Source organism: Oncorhynchus gorbuscha, unplaced genomic scaffold (genome assembly GCF_021184085.1).
Source record: "Oncorhynchus gorbuscha isolate QuinsamMale2020 ecotype Even-year unplaced genomic scaffold, OgorEven_v1.0 Un_scaffold_419, whole genome shotgun sequence".
Lineage (NCBI taxonomy): Eukaryota > Metazoa > Chordata > Actinopteri > Salmoniformes > Salmonidae > Oncorhynchus > Oncorhynchus gorbuscha.
The window spans coordinates 385,644-408,143 of record NW_025745264.1 but is presented as its reverse complement, the minus strand read 5'-3'; the positions used below and the strand labels follow the sequence as shown (position 1 = coordinate 408,143).

General features: G+C 46.3%; 1 protein-coding gene across 1 annotated transcript in view; it reads left to right on the top strand.

Annotated features, from left to right (window-relative positions):
* Positions 1-22,500, top strand: part of LOC124018174 (protein diaphanous homolog 3-like) — a 690,151-nt gene that overhangs the window by 392,670 nt on the left and 274,981 nt on the right. The window contains 2 exon segments of the mRNA XM_046333436.1: positions 1,273-1,451; positions 3,722-3,836. Of these exon segments, the coding sequence (XP_046189392.1) occupies positions 1,273-1,451; positions 3,722-3,836 (294 nt within the window).

Sequence of the window (22,500 nt, the reverse complement as noted above, 5' to 3'; positions counted from 1 at the left end):
AGGCTAGTTGAGAACACCTTTATTTATCCAGGTAGACTAGTTGAGAACACCTTTATTTAACCAGGGAGACTAGTTGAGAACACCTTTATTTAACCAGGTAGGCTAGTTGAGAACACCTTTATTTATCCAGGTAGACTAGTTGAGAACACCTTTATTTAACCAGGGAGACTAGTTGAGAACACCTTTATTTAACCAGGGAGGCTAGTTGAGAACACCTTTATTTAACCAGGGAGGCCAGTCGAGAACAAGTTCTCATTTATAACTGCGACCTGACCAAGATAAAGCAAAGCCGTTCGACACAAACAACGACAACAGAGTTCCACATGGAGTAAACAGTCAATAATACAATATAAAACGTCTATATACAGTGTGTGGTGCAAATGAGGTAAGATAAGGGAGGTAAAGGCAATAAATGGGCCGTGGTGGCGAAGTAATTAAAATATAGCAAATTAAACACTGGAGTGAATAGATGTGCAGAAGATGATTGTGTAAGTAGAGATACTGGGGTGCAAAGGAGCCAGATAAATACACTGGGTGGTTCGAGCCCTGACTGCTGATTGGCTGACAGCCGTGGTATATCAGACCGTGTACCACGAGTTAAGACAAAACATGTATTTTTACTGCTCTAGTTACCTTGGCAACCAGTTTATTATAGCAATAAGGCACCTCAGGGGGTTGGTGGTGTATGGCCAATATACCACGGCTAAAGGGTTGTGTCCAGGCACTCCGCGTTGCGTCGTGCTTAAGAACAGCCTTTGGCCGTGGTATATTGGCCATATACCACACCTCCTCGGGCCTTACTGCTTAAAGATATATATTATATAATAATAATAATATATAAAGATATTGGTAACGGAGTTAAACTGACAGCTTTAAATGTGGTCCTTCTGTAGCTCAGTTGGTAGAGCATGGCGCTTGTAACGCCAGGGTAGTGGGTTCGATCCCCGGGACCACCCATACGTAGAATGTATGCACACATGACTGTAAGTCGCTTTGGATAAAAGCATCTGCTAAATGGCATATATTATTATTATTATATTATTTCAAATGTAGGTAAGAGGTTGTTGGAAAAAAACATATTTTTAGTTGATCAAAACTAATCCTGTTCCTTGATGTTGTTTTCCTCCTCAGTTTGGAGCGGTCCCAGTGGCCCTCTCCTCCGCCCGTCCTTCCCAGGCTGGCTTCCCCTCCTCTGCCTTTCCCTCCCTCCCTCCGCCTCCTTCTGGTCCTGGAGGTCCCATGCCTCCTCCCCCTCCCTCCTCCCCCTCCCAGGCTGCGGCCCACCTCCCCCGCCAGGAGTGCCTCCCCCGTTCGGTTGCCCCCCTCCCCCTCCTCCTCCACCGGGGTTCTGTGGGCTGGGCTCGCCTACCCACAACACCTTGCCTTTCGGACTCCGGCCCAAGAAGCAGTTCAAGCTTGAGACTTCCATGAAGCGCCTCAACTGGTCCAAGGTGAGACTCAGTCACTCTCTCAGTCACTCTCTGTCACTCTCTGTCACTCTCTGTCACTCTCTCAGTCACTCTCTCAGCACTCTCTCAGCACTCTCTCAGCACTCACTCACTCACTCACTCACTCACTCACTCACTCACTCACTCACTCACTCACTCACTCACTCACACACACACACACACATACATCCACTCCCCTAGTCCATTACCCCCCCTCCCCCTCCTCCCACACACTGCCTGGCCTTCTATAGCTAACATCTTGCTAAACATGGAGTGTGGCTGAAAACCCAGCATGTGGCTGTGAACACGGCTTGTTTTGAGGTGTGTGTGTGTGTGTGTGTGTGTGTGTGTGTGTGTGTGTGTGTGTGTGTGTGTGTGTGTGTGTGTGTGTGTGTGTGTGTGTGTGTGTGTGTGTGTGTGTGTGTGTGTGTGTGTGTGTGTGTGTGTGTGTGTGTGTGTGTGTGTGAAGTGCTACTCAAGAGGCCTGCCAACTGATCACACAATAAATTAAATTCTCTAGCGATCTCTCCTGAGTTTTAGAGGCACCGTCTCTAAACTTTCAAGTCCTATCAGTGTAGAGTTTTTTTGGGGGGGGATAGATTCATGCATATTAAACGTGTGTGTGTGTGTGTCGTCCTGTACACCACCACAAAGGGGTCTCCTTTGAACGTGTCTCGTTGAAACCTGTTTCCAAGCTGATCACAACACCCAAGGCCATAACCTAATCACACCCTGTCAGTCAGTGTCGTGCACTACTTTACCATGGCTTAACAAGTAGTTCTCTGATGTCATATATATATAGGTAGTGAGGCGTCGTTTGGGACGTATCCTTCCTCATCAGATCAGATGGTCCAGCTTGTTCAGCAGCTGTATAAACGTTTATGGGATGAAGAAAACAATCAGGGAAGTGAGATTTTAACAAAATATGAATTGTAATTGCGTGAAGTTATATCACCCGAGACGAAATAAAACAACATCTGGTCTTCTGTGCTGAGCCAAGTCCCGTCTGAGACTTCTGGTCCAATCAGAGAGGAGAGGGAGCCTCCCCACCCGGGCTTTAAATGGCTGTTGGCACGGAAACGCTAGCCCTGGAAACATCTGTACTGTTGCTTGTTTTTGCCATTTTATATATAAATAAATAAATATAAGATATATATGTCACAAGAAGGAAGTTGGACTTTAAAAAATAAACAACTTACTTTAAAACGTCTCAGCTTTTCCCTCTAGATCCTTCAAGTAGCGTTCAACCAGCTGATACAGACTAAATGATTCCTAAACCTGTCTAACTCACCCATGGTGTTACTGTCAGACTAAACCTGTCTAACTCACCCGTGGTGTTACTGTCAGACTAAACCTGTCTAACTCACCCGTGGTGTTACTGTCAGACTAAACCTGTCTAACTCACCCGTGGTGTTACTGTCAGACTAAACCTGTCTAACTCACCCGTGGTGTTACTGTCAGACTAAACCTGTCTAACTCACCCGTCTAACTCACCCGTGTGTTACTGTCAGACTAAACCTGTCTAACTCACCCGTGGTGTTACTGTCAGACTAAACCTGTCTAACTCACCCGTGGTGTTACTGTCAGACTAAACCTGTCTAACTCACCCGTGGTGTTACTGTCAGACTAAACCTGCCTAACTCACCCGTGGTGTTACTGTCAGACTAAACCTGTCTAACTCACCCGTGGTGTTACTGTCAGACTAAACCTGCCTAACTCACCCGTGGTGTTACTGTCAGACTAAACCTGTCTAACTCACCCGTGGTGTTACTGTCAGACTAAACCTGCCTAACTCACCCGTGGTGTTACTGTCAGACTAAACCTGCCTAACTCACCCGTGGTGTTACTGTCAGACTAAACCTGTCTAACTCACCCGTGGTGTTACTGTCAGACTAAACCTGCCTAACTCACCCGTGGTGTTACTGTCAGACTAAACCTGTCTAACTCACCCGTGGTGTTACTGTCAGACTAAACCTGTCTAACTCACCCGTGGTGTTACTGTCAGACTAAACCTGTCTAACTCACCCGTCCATGGTGTTACTGTCAGACTAAACCTGTCTAACTCACCCGTGGTTTTACTGTCAGACTAAACCTGTCTAACTCACCCGTGGTTTTACTGTCACTGAGACGCTGCTGTGATGGTGTGTTGTGGTGTGTATAGGGGAGGGACTATGCAAATGAGATGCAGATGTGCTCAGTACTTCCTGTGTGGCTGCTTGCCCATGTTCAGATATTAACCCGCTGGTCCACCTGCCTTCTATTGGTGTGTGTAGATCCGCCCCCAGGAGATGTCCGAGAGCTGTTTCTGGGTGGTGGCTAACGAGGATCGCTATGACAACCCGGACCTGCTCAACAGACTGGCGCACACCTTTGGCTCCTACAGACCAGGTCAGGCTAACTACTGTTGTTATCGTCTCTGTCTGTCTCTCTGTGTCTCTGTCTGTCTCTCTGTGTCTCTGTCTGTCTCTCTGTGTCTCTGTCTGTCTCTCTGTGTCTCTGTCTGTCTCTCTGTGTCTCTCTGTATCTCTCTGTGTCTCTCTGTGTCTCTGTCTGTCTCTCTGTATCTCTCTGTGTCTCTCTGTGTCTCTGTCTGTCTCTCTGTGTCTCTCTGTGTCTCTGTCTGTCTCTCTGTGTCTCTCTGTGTCTCTCTCTAGCTACCACTAGGTAGAGGAGATCTATCATGGTCCTGTATAGTACCACTAGGTAGAGGAGATCTATCATGGTCCTGTATAGATAGTACCACTAGGTAGAGGAGATCTATCATGGTCCTGTATAGATAGTACCACTAGGTAGAGGAGATCTATCATGGTCCTGTATAGTACCACTAGGTAGAGGAGATCTATCATGGTCCTGTATAGTACCACTAGGTAGAGGAGATCTATCATGGTCCTGTATAGTACCACTAGGTAGAGGAGATCTATCATGGTCCTGTATAGTACCACTAGGTAGAGGAGATCTATCATGGTCCTGTATAGTACCACTAGGTAGAGGAGATCTATCATGGTCCTGTATAGTACCACTAGGTAGAGGAGATCTATCATGGTCCTGTATAGATAGTACCACTAGGTAGAGGAGATCTATCATGGTCCTGTATAGATAGTACCACTAGGTAGAGGAGATCTATCATGGTCCTGTATAGATAGTACCACTAGGTAGAGGAGATCTATCATGGTCCTGTATAGTACCACTAGGTAGAGGAGATCTATCATGGTCCTGTATAGATAGTACCACTAGGTAGAGGAGATCTATCATGGTCCTGTATAGTACCACTAGGTAGAGGAGATCTATCATGGTCCTGTATAGATAGTACCACTAGGTAGAGGAGATCTATCATGGTCCTGTATAGATAGTACCACTAGGTAGAGGAGATCTATCATGGTCCTGTATAGATAGTACCACTAGGTAGAGGAGATCTATCATGGTCCTGTATAGTACCACTAGGTAGAGGAGATCTATCATGGTCCTGTATAGATAGTACCACTAGGTAGAGGAGATCTATCATGGTCCTGTATAGTACCACTAGGTAGAGGAGATCTATCATGGTCCTGTATAGATAGTACCACTAGGTAGAGGAGATCTATCATGGTCCTGTATAGATAGTACCACTAGGTAGAGGAGATCTATCATGGTCCTGTATAGATAGTACCACTAGGTAGAGGAGATCTATCATGGTCCTGTATAGTACCACTAGGTAGAGGAGATCTATCATGGTCCTGTATAGATAGTACCACTAGGTAGAGGAGATCTATCATGGTCCTGTATAGTACCACTAGGTAGAGGAGATCTATCATGGTCCTGTATAGATAGTACCACTAGGTAGAGGAGATCTATCATGGTCCTGTATAGTACCACTAGGTAGAGGAGATCTATCATGGTCCTGTATAGTACCACTAGGTAGAGGAGATCTATCATGGTCCTGTATAGTACCACTAGGTAGGTATCATGGTCCTGTAGGGTAGAGGAGATCTATCATGGTCCTGTATAGTACCACTAGGTAGAGGAGATCTATCATGGTCCTGTATAGATAGTACCACTAGGTAGAGGAGATCTATCATGGTCCTGTATAGTACCACTAGGTAGAGGAGATCTATCATGGTCCTGTATAGTACCACTAGGTAGAGGAGATCTATCATGGTCCTGTATAGATAGTACCACTAGGTAGAGGAGATCTATCATGGTCCTGTATAGTACCACTAGGTAGAGGAGATCTATCATGGTCCTGTATAGATAGTACCACTAGGTAGAGGAGATCTATCATGGTCCTGTATAGTACCACTAGGTAGAGGAGATCTATCATGGTCCTGTATAGATAGTACCACTAGGTAGAGGAGATCTATCATGGTCCTGTATAGTACCACTAGGTAGAGGAGATCTATCATGGTCCTGTATAGATAGTACCACTAGGTAGAGGAGATCTATCATGGTCCTGTATAGATAGTACCACTAGGTAGAGGAGATCTATCATGGTCCTGTACTAGGTAGAGGAGATAGATAGTACTGTATAGGTCCTGTATAGTACCACTAGGTAGAGGAGATCTATCATGGTCCTGTATAGATAGTACCACTAGGTAGAGGAGATCTATCATGGTCCTGTATAGATAGTACCACTAGGTAGAGGAGATCTATCATGGTCCTGTATAGATAGTACCACTAGGTAGAGGAGATCTATCATGGTCCTGTATAGTACCACTAGGTAGAGGAGATCTATCATGGTCCTGTATAGTACCACTAGGTAGAGGAGATCTATCATGGTCCTGTATAGTACCACTAGGTAGAGGAGATCTATCATGGTCCTGTATAGATAGTACCACTAGGTAGAGGAGATCTATCATGGTCCTGTATAGTACCACTAGGTAGAGGAGATCTATCATGGTCCTGTATAGATAGTACCACCTAGATAGAGGGAGATCTATCATGGTCCTGTATAGTACCACTAGGTAGAGGAGATCTATCATGGTCCTGTATAGATAGTACCACTAGGTAGAGGAGATCTATCATGGTCCTGTATAGTACCACTAGGTAGAGGAGATCTATCATGGTCCTGTATAGATAGTACCACTAGGTAGAGGAGATCTATCATGGTCCTGTATAGATAGTACCACTAGGTAGAGGAGATCTATCATGGTCCTGTATAGATAGTACCACTAGGTAGAGGAGATCTATCATGGTCCTGTATAGTACCACTAGGTAGAGGAGATCTATCATGGTCCTGTATAGTACCACTAGGTAGAGGAGATCTATCATGGTCCTGTATAGTACCACTAGGTAGAGGAGATCTATCATGGTCCTGTATAGATAGTACCACTAGGTAGAGGAGATCTATCATGGTCCTGTATAGATAGTACCACTAGGTAGAGGAGATCTATCATGGTCCTGTATAGATAGTACCACTAGGTAGAGGAGATCTATCATGGTCCTGTATAGTACCACTAGGTAGAGGAGATCTATCATGGTCCTGTATAGTACCACTAGGTAGAGGAGATCTATCATGGTCCTGTATAGTACCACTAGGTAGAGGAGATCTATCATGGTCCTGTATAGTACCACTAGGTAGAGGAGATCTATCATGGTCCTGTATAGATAGTACCACTAGGTAGAGGAGATCTATCATGGTCCTGTATAGTACCACTAGGTAGAGGAGATCTATCATGGTCCTGTATAGTACCACTAGGTAGAGGAGATCTATCATGGTCCTGTATAGTACCACTAGGTAGAGGAGATCTATCATGGTCCTGTATAGATAGTACCACTAGGTAGAGGAGATCTATCATGGTCCTGTATAGTACCACTAGGTAGAGGAGATCTATCATGGTCCTGTATAGATAGTACCACTAGATAGAGGAGATCTATCATGGTCCTGTATAGATAGTACCACTAGGTAGAGGAGATCTATCATGGTCCTGTATAGATAGTACCACTAGGTAGAGGAGATCTATCATGGTCCTGTATAGTACCACTAGGTAGAGGAGATCTATCATGGTCCTGTATAGTACCACTAGGTAGAGGAGATCTATCATGGTCCTGTATAGTACCACTAGGTAGAGGAGATCTATCATGGTCCTGTATAGTACCACTAGGTAGAGGAGATCTATCATGGTCCTGTATAGTACCACTAGGTAGAGGAGATCTATCATGGTCCTGTATAGTACCACTAGGTAGAGGAGATCTATCATGGTCCTGTATAGTACCACTAGGTAGAGGAGATCTATCATGGTCCTGTATAGATAGTACCACTAGGTAGAGGAGATCTACCATGGTCCTGTATAGTACCACTAGGTAGAGGAGATCTATCATGGTCCTGTATAGATAGTACCACTAGGTAGAGGAGATCTATCATGGTCCTGTATAGATAGTACCACTAGGTAGAGGAGATCTATCATGGTCCTGTATAGATAGTACCACTAGGTAGAGGAGATCTACCATGGTCCTGTATAGATAGTACCACTAGGAATTGCCACAGTGTCAAAGTGTCTCTTTAATAAGGTTAACCAACCAGACAGAGACAGCAGGGGGCCTCCTCCTCTTCCTCCTCCTCCTCCTAGGTTGTTGTTGTATATTTGTCCAGATCTCCTCCTCCTCCTCCTCCTCCTCCTCCTCCTCCTCCTCCTCCTCCTCCTAGGTTGTTGTTGTATATTTGTCCAGATCTCCTCCTCCTCCTCCTAGGTTGTTGTTGTCTATTTGTCCAGATCTCCTCCTCCTCCTCCTCCTCCTCCTCCTCCTAGGTTGTTGTTGTATATTTGTCCAGATCTCCTCCTCCTCCTCCTAGGTTGTTGTTGTCTATTTGTCCAGATCTCCTCTCCTGATTAATTTAAGAGCTGCTCCGTGTTCTACTCGTTGTGTCGTGATGTCGTCCGCTAGCTGGTTCACCGTCTCACCGTGCCGTAGAGGACACCATTTTGAATTATTCATTCAGCCATTATCTACCTGTCACTACTGCTACATGCAGCACACACACACACACTCGCACACACACTTGTTTTGTGACATCAAGGTATTAAATAATGGAGACAGTACAGGTATATAAACACTAGGACAGGTGACGGAGAGGAACCTAACATCAGGCCTCCTGAGGTTCTGGTCTAGCTACATCAGACCTCCTGAGGTTCTGTCTAGTTACATCAGACCTCCTGAGGTTCTGTCTAGTTACATCAGACCTCCTGAGGTTCTGTCTGTCAGGGATGTTCTGTCTAGTTACATCAGACCTCCTGAGGTTCTGTCTAGTTACATCAGACCTCCTGAGGTTCTGTCTAGTTACATCAGACCTCCTGAGGTTCTGTCTAGTTACATCAGACCTCCTGAGGTTCTGTCTGTCAGGGATGTTCTGTCTAAATCAGGCCTCCTGAGGTTCTGTCTAGACATCAGGCCTCCTGAGGTTCTGTCTAAACAGACTCCTGGTTGGTTCTGTCTAGTTACATCAGGCCTCCTGAGGTTCTGTCTGTCAGGGATGTTCTGTCTAGTTACATCAGGCCTCCTGAGGTTCTGTCTAGCTACATCAGGCCTCCTGAGGTTCTGTCTATCAGGGATGTTCTGTCTAGTTACATCAGACCTCCTGAGGTTCTGTCTAGTTACATCAGACCTCCTGAGGTTCTGTCTGTCAGGGATGTTCTGTCTAGTTACATCAGACCTCCTGAGGTTCTGGTCTAGTTACATCAGACCTCCTGAGGTTCTGTCTAGTTACATCAGGCCTCCTGAGGTTCTGTCTAGTTACATCAGACCTCCTGAGGTTCTGTCTGTCAGGGATGTTCTGTCTAGTTACATCAGGCCTCCTGAGGTTCTGGTCTAGTTACATCAGGCCTCCTGAGGTTCTGTAACACGCTGTAGGGTTCTGTAACACGCTGTAGGGTTCTGTAACACGCTGTAGGGTTCTGTAACACGTTGTAGGGTTCTGTAACACGCTGTAGGGTTCTGTAACACGCTGTAGGGTTCTGTAACACGCTGTAGTGTTCTGGAATACGCTGTAGGGTTCTGGAACACGCTGTAGGGTTCTGTAACACGCTGTAGGGTTCTGTAACACTCTGTAGGGTTCTGTAACACGCTGTAGGGTTCTGTAACACGTTGTAGGGTTCTGTAACACGTTGTAGGGTTCTGTAACACGCTGTAGGGTTCTGTAACACGTTGTAGGGTTCTGTAACACGCTGTAGGGTTCTGTAACACGCTGTAGGGTTCTGTAACACGCTGTAGTGTTCTGGAATATGCTGTAGGGTTCTGGAACACGCTGTAGGGTTCTGTAACACGCTGTAGGGTTCTGTAACACGCTGTAGGGTTCTGTAACACTCTGTAGGGTTCTGTAACACGCTGTAGGGTTCTGTAACACGTTGTAGGGTTCTGTAACATGTTGTAGGGTTCTGTAACACGCTGTAGGGTTCTGTAACACGTTGTAGGGTTCTGTAACACGTTGTAGGGTTCTTAGGGTTCTGTAACACGTTGTAGGGTTCTTAGGGTTCTGTAACACACTGTAGGGTTCTTAGGGTTCTGTAACACGCTGTACGGTGCTGTGGGTCACAGCTCACGGTTAATGTCCTTCATCTGCCTCTTCTACTTTCTTAGACAGGATCTCTGTTGGTTACAGTCTGTCCTCTGTCTCTTTCCTCACGTGTGTGTGTGTGTGTGTGTGTGTGTGTGTGTGTGTGTGTGTGTGTGTGTGTGTGTGTGTGTGTGTGTGTGTGTGTGTGTGTGTGTGTGTGTGTGTGTGTGTGTGTGTGTGTGTGTGTGTGTGTGTGTGTGTGTGTGTGTGTGTGTGTGTGTGTGTGTGTGTGTGTGTGTGTGTGTGTGAGTGGTGGTCCTCTGAGCTCTGCTGTCAGAACGGTTGTTGTCAGAGTGGAGCTGGTGGACCTGTTGTCCTCACACACACACACAGAGATACACACACGCAGAGATAGACACACACACACACACACACACAGAGATAGACACACACACACACACAGAGAGAGACACACACACACACACACACGGAGACACACACACAGAGATATACACACACACACAGAGAGACACACAGACACACACACACACACACACGCAGAGACACACACACACACACACACACACACACACACACACACACACACACACACACACACACACACACACACACACACACACACACACACACACACACACACACACACACACACACACACACACACACACACACACACACACACACACACACACACACACACACACGCACACACACACAGAGATACACACACACGCAGAGATACACACGCACACGCACACAGAGAGACACACGCACACGCACACAGAGAGACACACGCACACGCACACAGAGAGACACACGCACACACGCAGAGATACACACACACACGCAGAGACACACACAGTCACTCCTCCCGTCTTCTCGCCCATTGTTCTTCCCACTAATTTAGTCCACTGGCTGCACACATCAGTCTCTTCCTCCTCCTCGTCCTCCTCTTCCTCCCCACTTAAGTGCAGCAGCATCTGGATCCACATTAAACTTTTAAACCGCCTCATCTCTCTCTCTCTCTCTCCTGCGCTCCCGTTTTCATTCCATCAAATATTCATCCCTCTCTGTGAACTTCACATTGCTCTTCCCAGATGATTACCACTCTCCTTCTCCTGTTTTTCATATGAACAATCGCTAGCAACACACATTGCACTTCACAGATGACACACTCACACACACACACACACACACACACACACACACACACACACACACACACACACACACACACACACACACACACACACACACACACACACACACACACACACACACACACACACACACACACACACACACACACACACACTGCTGATATACAGTTCACACCTCAGTTCATATCAGAAGAGCAGAACATTTCAGTCTTTTTAAACTCCTAAATATGATATTTTGTCAAGAGTTTCATTCCTAATAACTCCTAGTTTAAACAACCAACTACAACATGATAGAATAAACCACCTGTTATTTATGTCTGTTGAGGACTACAGGAAGTGGGATAAACAGACTAAATGATTACTGTTGTTGAGGAATACAGGAAGTGGGATAAACAGACTAAATGATTACTGTTGTTGAGGAATACAGGAAGTGGGATAAACAGACTAAATGATTACTGTTGTTGAGGACTACAGGAAGTGGGATAAACAGACTAAATGATTACTGTTGTTGAGGAATACAGGAAGTGGGATAAACAGACTAAATGATTACTGTTGTTGAGGACTACAGGAAGTGGGATAAACAGACTAAATGATTACTGTTGTTGAGGACTACAGGAAGTGGGATAAACAGACCGAATTATTACTGTTGTTGAGGAATACAGGAAGTGGGATAAACAGACTAAATGATTACTGTTGAGGAATACAGGAAGTGGGATAAACAGACTAAATGATTACTGTTGAGGAATACAGGAAGTGGATATACAGACTAAATGATTACTGTTGTTGAGGACTACAGGAAGTGGATATACAGACTAAATGATTACTGTTGTTGAGGAATACAGGAAGTGGGATAAACAGACTAAATGATTACTGTTGTTGAGGAATACAGGAAGTGGATATACAGACTAAATGATTACTGTTGTTGAGGACTACAGGAAGTGGATATACAGACTAAATGATTACTGTTGTTGAGGAATACAGGAAGTGGGATAAACAGACTAAATGATTACTGTTGTTGAGGAATACAGGAAGTGGGATGGGATATGCATGATATTTTGTTGTAGGATTACTGGAACTCATCAGATCATCGGATCCTAAATTGGTTGACGAATACTCCTCAGCCCGGTGCTTCATCACCAATCAGAGCTGCCGTTTGGCCTGTATGCAAATCAACCATTGCCATATATGGATCTGTGTTGTTCACTTTGAGCTGTGTTGACAGCTGTGTTGACAGCTGTGTTGACAGCTGTGTTGACAGCTGTGTTGACAGCTGTGCTGACAGCTGTGTTGACAGCTGTGTTGACAGCTGCGCTCGTTTTGTGGATACGTTGTTTTGAGATCAAAGAGAGATGTAGCCGTTTGAGCACGTTTGGTAAATGAAGAGGTTCAGGACAGAACAGCAGATTGAACTCTCCCTCTGCCACATCCCCTTTAATAACATTAATGAAGAGGTTCAGGACAGAACAGCAGATTGAACTCTCCCTCCCTCCGCCGCATCCCCTTTAATAACATTAATGAAGAGGTTCAGGACAGAACAGCAGATTGAACTCTCCCTCCCTCTGCCACATCCCCTTTAATAACATTAATGAAGAGGTTCAGGACAGAACAGCAGATTCAACTCTCCCTCCCTCCGCCGCATCCCCTTTAATAACATTAATGAAGAGGTTCAGGACAGAACAGCAGATTAAACTGTCCCTCCCTCCGCTGCATCCCCTTTAATAACATTAATGAAGAGGTTCAGGACAGAACAGCAGATTGAACTCTCCCTCCCTCCGCCGCATCCCCTTTAATAACATTAATGAAGAGGTTCAGGACAGAACAGCAGATTCAACTCTCCCTCCCTCTGCCACATCCCCTTTAATAACATTAATGAAGAGGTTCAGGACAGAACAGCAGATTGAACTCTCCCTCCCTCCGCCACATCCCCTTTAATAACATTAATGAAGAGGTTCAGGACAGAACAGCAGACTGGAGGAGGGACACACACACACACACACACACACACACACACACACACACACACACACACACACACACACACACACACACACACACACACACACACACACACACACACACACACACACACACACACACACACACACACACACACACACACACACACACACACACACACACACACACACACACACACGCTCACACACACACGCTCACACACACACGCTCACACACACACGCTCACACACACACGCTCACACACACGCTCACACACACACTCTCACAGACATACGCTCACAGATGTTTAACAGTCTGATGGCCTTGTATAGAAGCTGTTTAACAGTCTGATGGCCTTGTATAGAAGCTGTTTAACAGTCTGATGGCCTTGTATAGAAGCTGTTTAACAGTCTGATGGCCTTGTATAGAAGCTGTTTAACAGTCTGATGGCCTTGTATAGAAGTCTGATGTTTAACAGTCTGATGGCCTTGTATAGAAGCTGTTTAACAGTCTGATGGCCTTGTATAGAAGCTGTTTAACAGTCTGATGGCCTTGTATAGAAGCTGTTTAACAGTCTGATGGCCTTGTATAGAAGCTGTTTAACAGTCTGATGGCCTTGTATAGAAGCTGTTTAACAGTCTGATGGCCTTGTATAGAAGCTGTTTTTCAATCTCTCGGTACCAGCTTTGATGCACCTGTACTGACCTCTCCTTCTGGATGATAGCGAGGTGAACAGGCAGTGGCTCGGGTGGTTGTTGTTTTTAGATGAGCTGCAATGTTTCCTTCTCTGGCGGCTCGGTTTTACCTGTCCCACCATTACTGAGGCTCAGTTTTACCTGTCCCACCATTACTGAGGCTCAGTTCCCCCTGTCCCACCATTACTGAGGCTCAGTTCCACCTGTCCCACCATTACTGAGGCTCAGTTCCACCTGTCCCACCATTACTGAGGCTCAGTTTCACCTGTCCCACCATTAATGAGGCTCAGTTTCACCTGTCCCACCATTAATGAGGCAGTTTCACCTGTCCCACCATTACTGAGGCTCAGGTCCACCTGTCCCACCATTAATGAGGCTCAGTTTCACCTGTCCCACCATTACTGAGGCTCAGTTCCACCTGTCCCACCATTACTGAGGCTCAGTTCCACCTGTCCCACCATTACTGAGGCTCAGTTTCACCTGTCCCACCATTACTGAGGCTCAGTTTCACCTGTCCCACCATTACTGAGGCTCAGTTTTACCTGTTCCACCATTACTGAGGCTCACGTCCACCTGTCCCACCATTACTAAGGCTCAATTTCACCTGTCCCACCATTACTGAGGCTCAGTTCAACCTGTCCCACCATTACTGAGGCTCAGGTCCACCTGTCCCACCATTACTGAGGCTCAGTTGCACCTGTCCCACCATTACTGAGGCTCAGTTCCACCTGTCCCACCATTACTGAGGCTCAGGCACACCTGTCCCACCATTACTGAGGCTCAGTTACTACCTGTCCCACCATTACTGAGGCTCAGTCCTACCTGTCCCACCATTACTGAGGCTCAGTACTACCTGTCCCACCATTACTGAGGCTCAGTCCCCCCTGTCCCACCATTACTGAGGCTCAGTACTACCTGTCCCACCATTACTGAGGCTCAGTTCCACCTGTCCCACCATTACTGAGGCTCAGTTTTACCTGTCCCACCATTACTGAGGCTCAGTTCTACCTGTCCCACCATTACTGAGGCTCAGTTGCACCTGTCCCACCATTACTGAGGATCAGGTCCACCTGTCCCACCATTACTGAGGCTCAGTTTAACCTGTCCCGCCATTACTGAGGCTCAGTTCTACCTGTCCCACCATTACTGAGGCTCAGTTCTACCTGTCCCACCATTACTGAGGCTCAGGTCCACCTGTCCCACCATTACTGAGGCTCATGGCCACCTGTCCCACCATTACTGAGGCTCAGTTTTACCTGTCCCACCATTACTGAGACTCATGTCCACCTGTCCCACCATTACTGAGGCTCATGTCCACCTGTCCCACCATTACTGAGGCTCAGTTTTACCTGTCCCACCATTACTGAGGCTCATGTCTACCTGTCCCACCATTACTGAGGCTCATGTTCACCTGTCCCACCATTACTGAGGCTCATGTCCACCTGTCCCACCATTACTGAGGCTCAGTTCCACCTGAACCATTACGAGGCTCAGTTTTACCTGAGAGAGACCATTACTGAGGCTCAGGGGCCCACAGTACTAGTCAGGTCAGCCACCAGACAGACAGAACCGGGCACTGGGTCTATCTATCAGTATAGTCAGGTCAGACACCAGACAGACAGAACCGGGCACTAGGTCTATCTATCAGTATAGGCAGGTCAGCCACCAGACAGACAGACAGACAGACAGAACCGGGCACTGGGTCTATCTATCAGTATAGTCAGGTCAGACACCAGACAGACAGAACCGGGCACTAGGTCTATCTATCAGTATAGGCAGGTCAGCCACCAGACAGACAGACAGACAGACAGAACCGGGCACTGGGTCTATCTATCAGTATAGTCAGGTCAGACACCAGACAGACAGAACCGGGCACTAGGTCTATCTATCAGTATAGGCAGGTCAGACACCAGACAGACAGAACTGGGCACTGGGTCTATCTATCAGTATAGGCAGGTCAGCCACCAGACAGACAGACAGACAGACAGACAGACAGAACCGGGCACTGGGTCTATCTATCAGTATAGTCAGGTCAGACACCAGACAGACAGAACCGGGCACTAGGTCTATCTATCAGTATAGGCAGGTCAGACACCAGACAGACAGAACCGGGCACTGGGTCTATCTATCAGTATAGGCAGGTCAGACACCAGACAGACCCGTGCACTAGGTCTATCTATCAGTATAGACAGGTCAGACACCAGACAGACCCGTGCACTAGGTCTATCTATCAGTATAGACAGGTAAGACACCAGACAGACAGAACCAAGAACTCGGCCAATCAGCAGTCAAAAGCTGTATCTTGCCGTTTCTTGTCTTGCTAAGTCACATGTAACTTCACTACAGCCAATCATCAATGAATAGGAGAGGCTATAGAGATGAGTGAGATGCACCACTCCGCTGTCACACGGTGCCTGTCCAGGTGCGCGGGACGGTTTCCAAGGCACCAAAATAGAGGAGAGGTTGAGCCTCTTCCAAGCTCTGTTTTTTTTAACACTAAGGATCCCAATTTCGTTTAAATGTTCAGACCCTTAGAGTGTGTGGGGGGGGGGTTGTGTGGGTGTCTTCTACCTTGCGTCCAGTTGTGTGTTGTTTTTCAGTTTGTCTGTGTGCCCCCCCGTGTTTGTGACAGAGGCAGCAGGGTATTGGCTGATACAGGTATTACAGCCTGAGGGGCAACATCTGGGGGCCGAAGCTGTTCCCCACCCCTCCCCTGGGGGACGAGCAGCTGTTCCCCACCCCTCCCCTGGGGGACGAGCAGCTGTGTGTATTTGATCGTTGAAGAACGTCCAGGTTTTAGCATCTTCCTGGTTTCCACGGCTACGAGTCACCGATGCAGATCTTTTTGGAAACAGCTACTTTCTGGGAAAAAGTCTAGTAAATTAATTTAATATAGCCTCACGACATCGCAATAAATTCATTATTTATTTTAGACCTCTACTGCGGTATCTTTCTTCCAGAAATGACCAAATAACTGAAATACTTTGAAAACATCAACTGCGGTATCTTTCCACTAGAAATTACAACTCACACTTTAAATTTTGCATATTGACTAGCCACCACTGTATATTGACTGTATATTGACTGTATATTGACTAGCCACCACTGTATATTGACTGTATATTGACCACCACCACTGTATATTGACTAGCCACCACTGTATATTGACTGTATATTGACTAGCCACCACTGTATATTGACTGTATATTGACTAGCCACCACTGTATATTGACTAGCCACCACTGTATACTGACTGTATATTGACTAGCCACCACTGTATATTGACTGTATATTGACTAGCCACCACTGTATATTGACTGTATATTGACTAGCCACCACTGTATATTGACTGTATTGTATACTAGCCACCACTGTATATTAACTGTATATTGACCAGCCACCACTATATTGACCCACCACTGTATATTGACTAGCCACCACTGTATATTGACTGTATATTGACCAGCCACCACTGTATATTGACTAGCCACCACTGTATATTGACTAGCCACCACTGTATATTGACTGTATATTGACTAGCCACCACTGTATATTGACTAGCCACCACTGTATATTGACTAGCCACCACTGTATATTGACTGTATATTGACTAGCCACCACTGTATATTGACTAGCCACCACTGTATATTGACTAGCCACCACTGTATATTGACTGTATATTGACTAGCCACCACTGTATATTGACTAGCCACCACTGTATATTGACTTGACTAGCCACCACTGTATATTGACTAGCCACCACTGTATATTGACTAGCCACAACTGTATATTGACTGTATATTGACTAGCCACCACTGTGATATTGACTAGCCACCACTGTATATTGACTAGCCACCACTGTATATTGACTAGCCACCACTGTATATTGACTAGCCACCACTGTATATTGACTGTATATTGACTAGCCACCACTGTATATTGACTAGCCACCACTGTATATTGACTAGCCACCACTGTATATTGACTAGCCACCACTGTATATTGACTAGCCACCACTGTATATTGACTAGCCACCACTGTATATTGACTACCACCACTGTATATTGACTAGCCACCACTGTATATTGACTGTATATTGACCAGCCACCACTGTATATTGACTAGCCACCACTGTATATTGACTAGCCACCACTGTATATTGACTAGCCACCACTGTATATTGACTAGCCACCACTGTATATTGACTAGCCACCACTGTATATTGACTAGCCACCACTGTATATTGACTAGCCACCACTGTATATTGACTAGCCACCACTGTATATTGACTAGCCACCACTGTATATTGACTGTATATTGACTAGCCACCACTGTATATTGACTAGCCACCACTGTATATTGACCAGCCACCACTGTATATTGACCAGCCACCACTGTATATTGACCAGCCACCACTGTATATTGACTGTATATTGACTAGCCACCAACTGTATATTGACTGTATATTGACAGCCACCACTGTATATTGACCAGCCACCACTGTATATTGACTAGCCACCACTGTATATTGACTGTATATTGACCAGCCACCACTATATATTGACTAGCCACCACTGTATATTGACTGTATATTGACTAGCCACCACTGTATATTGACTAGCCACCACTGTATATTGACTAGCCACCACTGTATATTGACTAGCCACCACTGTATATTGACTGTATATTGACCAGCCACCACTGTATATTGACTAGCCACCACTGTATATTGACTGTATATTGACTAGCCACCACTGTATATTGACTGTATATTGACTAGCCACCACTGTATATTGACTGTATATTGACTAGCCACCACTGTATATTGACTGTATATTGACTAGCCACCACTGTATATTGACTAGCCACCACTGTATATTGACCAGCCACCACTGTATATTGACTAGCCTAGCCACTGTATATTGACTGTATATTGACTACCACTGTACTGTATATTGACTAGCCACCACTGTATATTGACTAGCCACCACTGTATATTGACTGTATATTGACTAGCCACCACTGTATATTGACTAGCCACCACTGTATATTGACCAGCCACCACTGTATATTGACTAGCCACCACTGTATATTGACTAGCCACCACTGTATATTGACCAGCCACCACTGTATATTGACTAGCCACCACTGTATATTGACTCTCCACCACTGTATATTGACTAGCCACCACTGTATATTGACTCCACCACTGTATATTGACTCCACTGTATATTGACTCTCTCTCTCTCTATTGACTCTCTCTCTCTCTCTCTCTCTCTCTCTCTCCTCTCTCTCTCTCTCTCTCTCTCTCTCTCTTCTCTTCTCTCTCTCTCTCTCTCTCTCTCTCTCTCTCTCTCTCTCTCTCTCTCTCTCTCTCTCTCTCTCTCTCTCTCTCTCTCTCTCTCTCTCTCTCTCTCTCTCTCTCTCTCTCTCTCTCTCTCTCTCTCTCTCTCTCTCTCTCTCTTCTCTCTCTCTCCTCTCTCTCTCTCTCTCTCTCTCTCTCTCTCTCTCCTCTCTCTCTCTCTCTCTCTCTCTTCTCCTCTCTCTCTCTCTCTCTCTCTCTCTCTCTCCTCTCTCTCTCTCCTCTCTCTCATCTCCTCTCCTCTCCTCTCTCTCCTCTCCTCTCCTCTCCTCTCCTCTCCTCTCCTCTCCTCTCCTCTCCTCTCCTCTCCTCTCCTCTCTCTCTCTCTCTGTAGCCTTGTCTGTCCTCAGTCCTCTCTGACTGACATCATGTGTGTTTGTATCATTCCAGTTTCCCTAGATGAGTACCGGTGGTGAATGTATATGTACCTTTACCACAGTCTGTTAATGAAGTTTGGAGAGGGTGATGGAGGATGAAAGAGCCCCCATCAATTCCATCTCAAGGACTCTAGGCTTTCTGCATAAACAAACACTTACATACTAACTAACTTCCCCTGCTGAGGCGGAGATTACACCAGATAGCTACCCACGCCATACAGACACACTCCTCTTCTCTCCACTCCTCTCCTCCCCACCCCACCCCACTCCTCTCCTCCCCACCCCACCCACACTCCACTCCACTTGTTTCTCTTCTCTCCTGTCCACTTGTTTCTTCTCTCCTCTCTCCTGTCCACTTGTCCTCTTCTCTCCTTTCCACTTCTCTCCTGTCTCTCTTTCCTCTCTCTCCTGTCCTCTTTCCTCTCTCCTTTCCTCTTCTCTCCTTTCCTCTCCTCCTTTCCTCTTCTCTCCTCTCTCCTTTCCTCTCCTGTCTCTCCTTTCCTCTTCTCTCCTGTCTCTCCTTTCCTCTTCTCTCCTTTCCTCTTCTCTCCTTTCCTCTTCTCTCCTGTCTCTCCTTTCCTCTTCTCTCCTGTCTCTCCTGTCCACTTCTCTCCTCTCTACTTCTCTCCTGTCTCTCCTTTCCAGATGTATATTTGATTGGATCAACAGTTAGATCCAGTTGGCCAATATGGCCAAGCAGCGATACACAGGTAATATCAAACCTTCTCCTCCACAATACCAGAGCAGTGAAGGAGCAAACAGGTTTCTGATCTGGTTAGAATCCCTCTCTCTCTCCTCTCTGATCTGGTTAGAATCCCTCTCTCTCTCCTCTCTGATCTGGTTAGAAGCCCTCTCTCTCTCTCTCTCTGATCTGGTTAGAATCCCTCTCTCTCTCTGGTTAGAATCTCTCTGATCTGGTTAGAAGCCCTAGAAGCCCTCTCTGGTTAGAAGCCCTCTCTCTCTCTCTGATCTGGTTAGAATCTCTCTGGTTAGAATCCCTCTCTCTCCTCTCTCTGATCTGGTTAGAAGCCCTCTCTTTCTCCCTCTCTGATCTGGTTAGAAGCCCTCTCTCTCCTCCTCTCTGATCTGGTTAGAAGCCCTCTCTCTCTCTGATCTCCTCTCTGATCTGGTTAGAAGCTCTCTCTCCTCTCTCTGATCTGGTTAGAATCCCTCTCTCTGGTTAGAATCCCTCTCTCTCTCTCTGATCTGGTTAGAATCCCTCTCTCTCTCCTCCTCTCTGATCTGGTTAGAATCCCTCTCTCTCTCCTCTCTGATCTGGTTAGAAGCCCTCTCTCCTCTCTGATCTGGTTAGAATCCCTCTCTCTCTCCTCCTCTCTGATCTGGTTAGAATCCCTCTCTCTCTCCTCCTCTCTGATCTGGTTAGATTCCCTCTCCTCCTCTCTGATCTGGTTAGAATCCCTCTCTCTCCTCCTCTCTGATCTGGTTAGAATCCCTCTCTCTCTCCTCTCTGATCTGGTTAGAATCCCTCTCTCTCTCCTCTCTGATCTGGTTAGAATCTCTCTCTCTCCTCCTCCTCTCTGATCTGGTTAGAATCCCTCTCTCTCTCCTCTGGTCTCTGATCTGGTTAGAATCCCTCTCTCTCTCCTCCTCTCTGATCTGGTTAGAATCCCTCTCTCTCTGATCTGGTTAGAATCCCTCTCTCTCCTCTCTCTTATCTGGTCTGGTTAGAATCCCTCTCTCTCTCCTCCTCTCTGATCTGGTTAGAATCCCTCTCTCTCTCCTCCTCTCTGATCTGGTTAGAATCCCTCTCTCTCTCCTCTCTGATCTGGTTAGAATCCCTCTCTCTCTCCTCCTCTCTGATCTGGTTAGAATCCCTCTCTCTCTCCTCCTCTCTGATCTGGTTAGAATCCCTCTCTCTCTCCTCCTCTCTGATCTGGTTAGAATCCCTCTCTCTCTCCTCCTCTCTGATCTGGTTAGAATCCCTCTCTCTCTCCTCCTCTCTGATCTCTCTGATCTGGTTAGAATCCTCTCTCTCTCCTCTCTGATCTGGTTAGAATCCTCTCTCTCTCTCCTCTCTGATCTGGTTAGAATCCCTCTCTCTCTCCTCCTCTCTGATCTGGTTAGAATCCCTCTCTCTCTCCTCCTCTCTGATCTGGTTAGAAGCCCTCTCTCTCTCCTCCTCTCTGATCTGGTTAGAATCCCTCTCTCTCTCCTCTCTGATCTGGTTAGAATCCCTCTCTCTCTCCTCTCTGATCTGGTTAGAATCCCTGATCTGGTTAGAAGAATCCCTCCCTCTCTCTCCTCCTCTCTGATCTGGTTAGAAGCCCTCTCTCTCTGTCCTCTCTGATCTGGTTAGAAGCCCTCTCTCTCTCCTCTCTGATCTGGTTAGAATCCCTCTCTCTCTCTCTAATCTGGTTAGAAGCCCTCTCTCCTCCTCTCTGATCTGGTTAGAAGCCCTCTCTCTCCTCTCTGATCTGGTTAGAATCCCTCTCTCTCTCCTCTCTGATCTGGTTAGAAGCCCTCTCTCTCCTCTCTCTGATCTGGTTATCTGGATCTGGTTAGAATCCCTCTCTGATCTGGTTAGAATCCCTCTCTCTCTCTCTGATCTGGTTAGAATCCCTCTCTCTCTCCTCTCTGATCTGGTTAGAAGCCCTCTCTCTCCTCCTCTCTGATCTGGTTAGAAGCCCTCTCTCTCTCTCATCTCCAGCATATGATCTATATCAGTAGGCGTTGAAGATCAATTCCCTCTGTAGTTGTGTGTAGTTTCCCTCGAAGCTCATCACTTGTAAATTCCAGCCTCTATACCCATCTGTATAGCTGTTAAACCCCCTATATCCTCCCTATGTGTGGAAGAGGCCCTACTTTGCAGTTATGTTGTTGTGGGCTATGTAATTTTATATACACACACACACCACACACCACACACCACACACCACACACACACACACACACACACACACACACACACACACACACACACACACACACACACACACACACACACACACACACACACACACACACACACACACACACACACACACACACACACACAC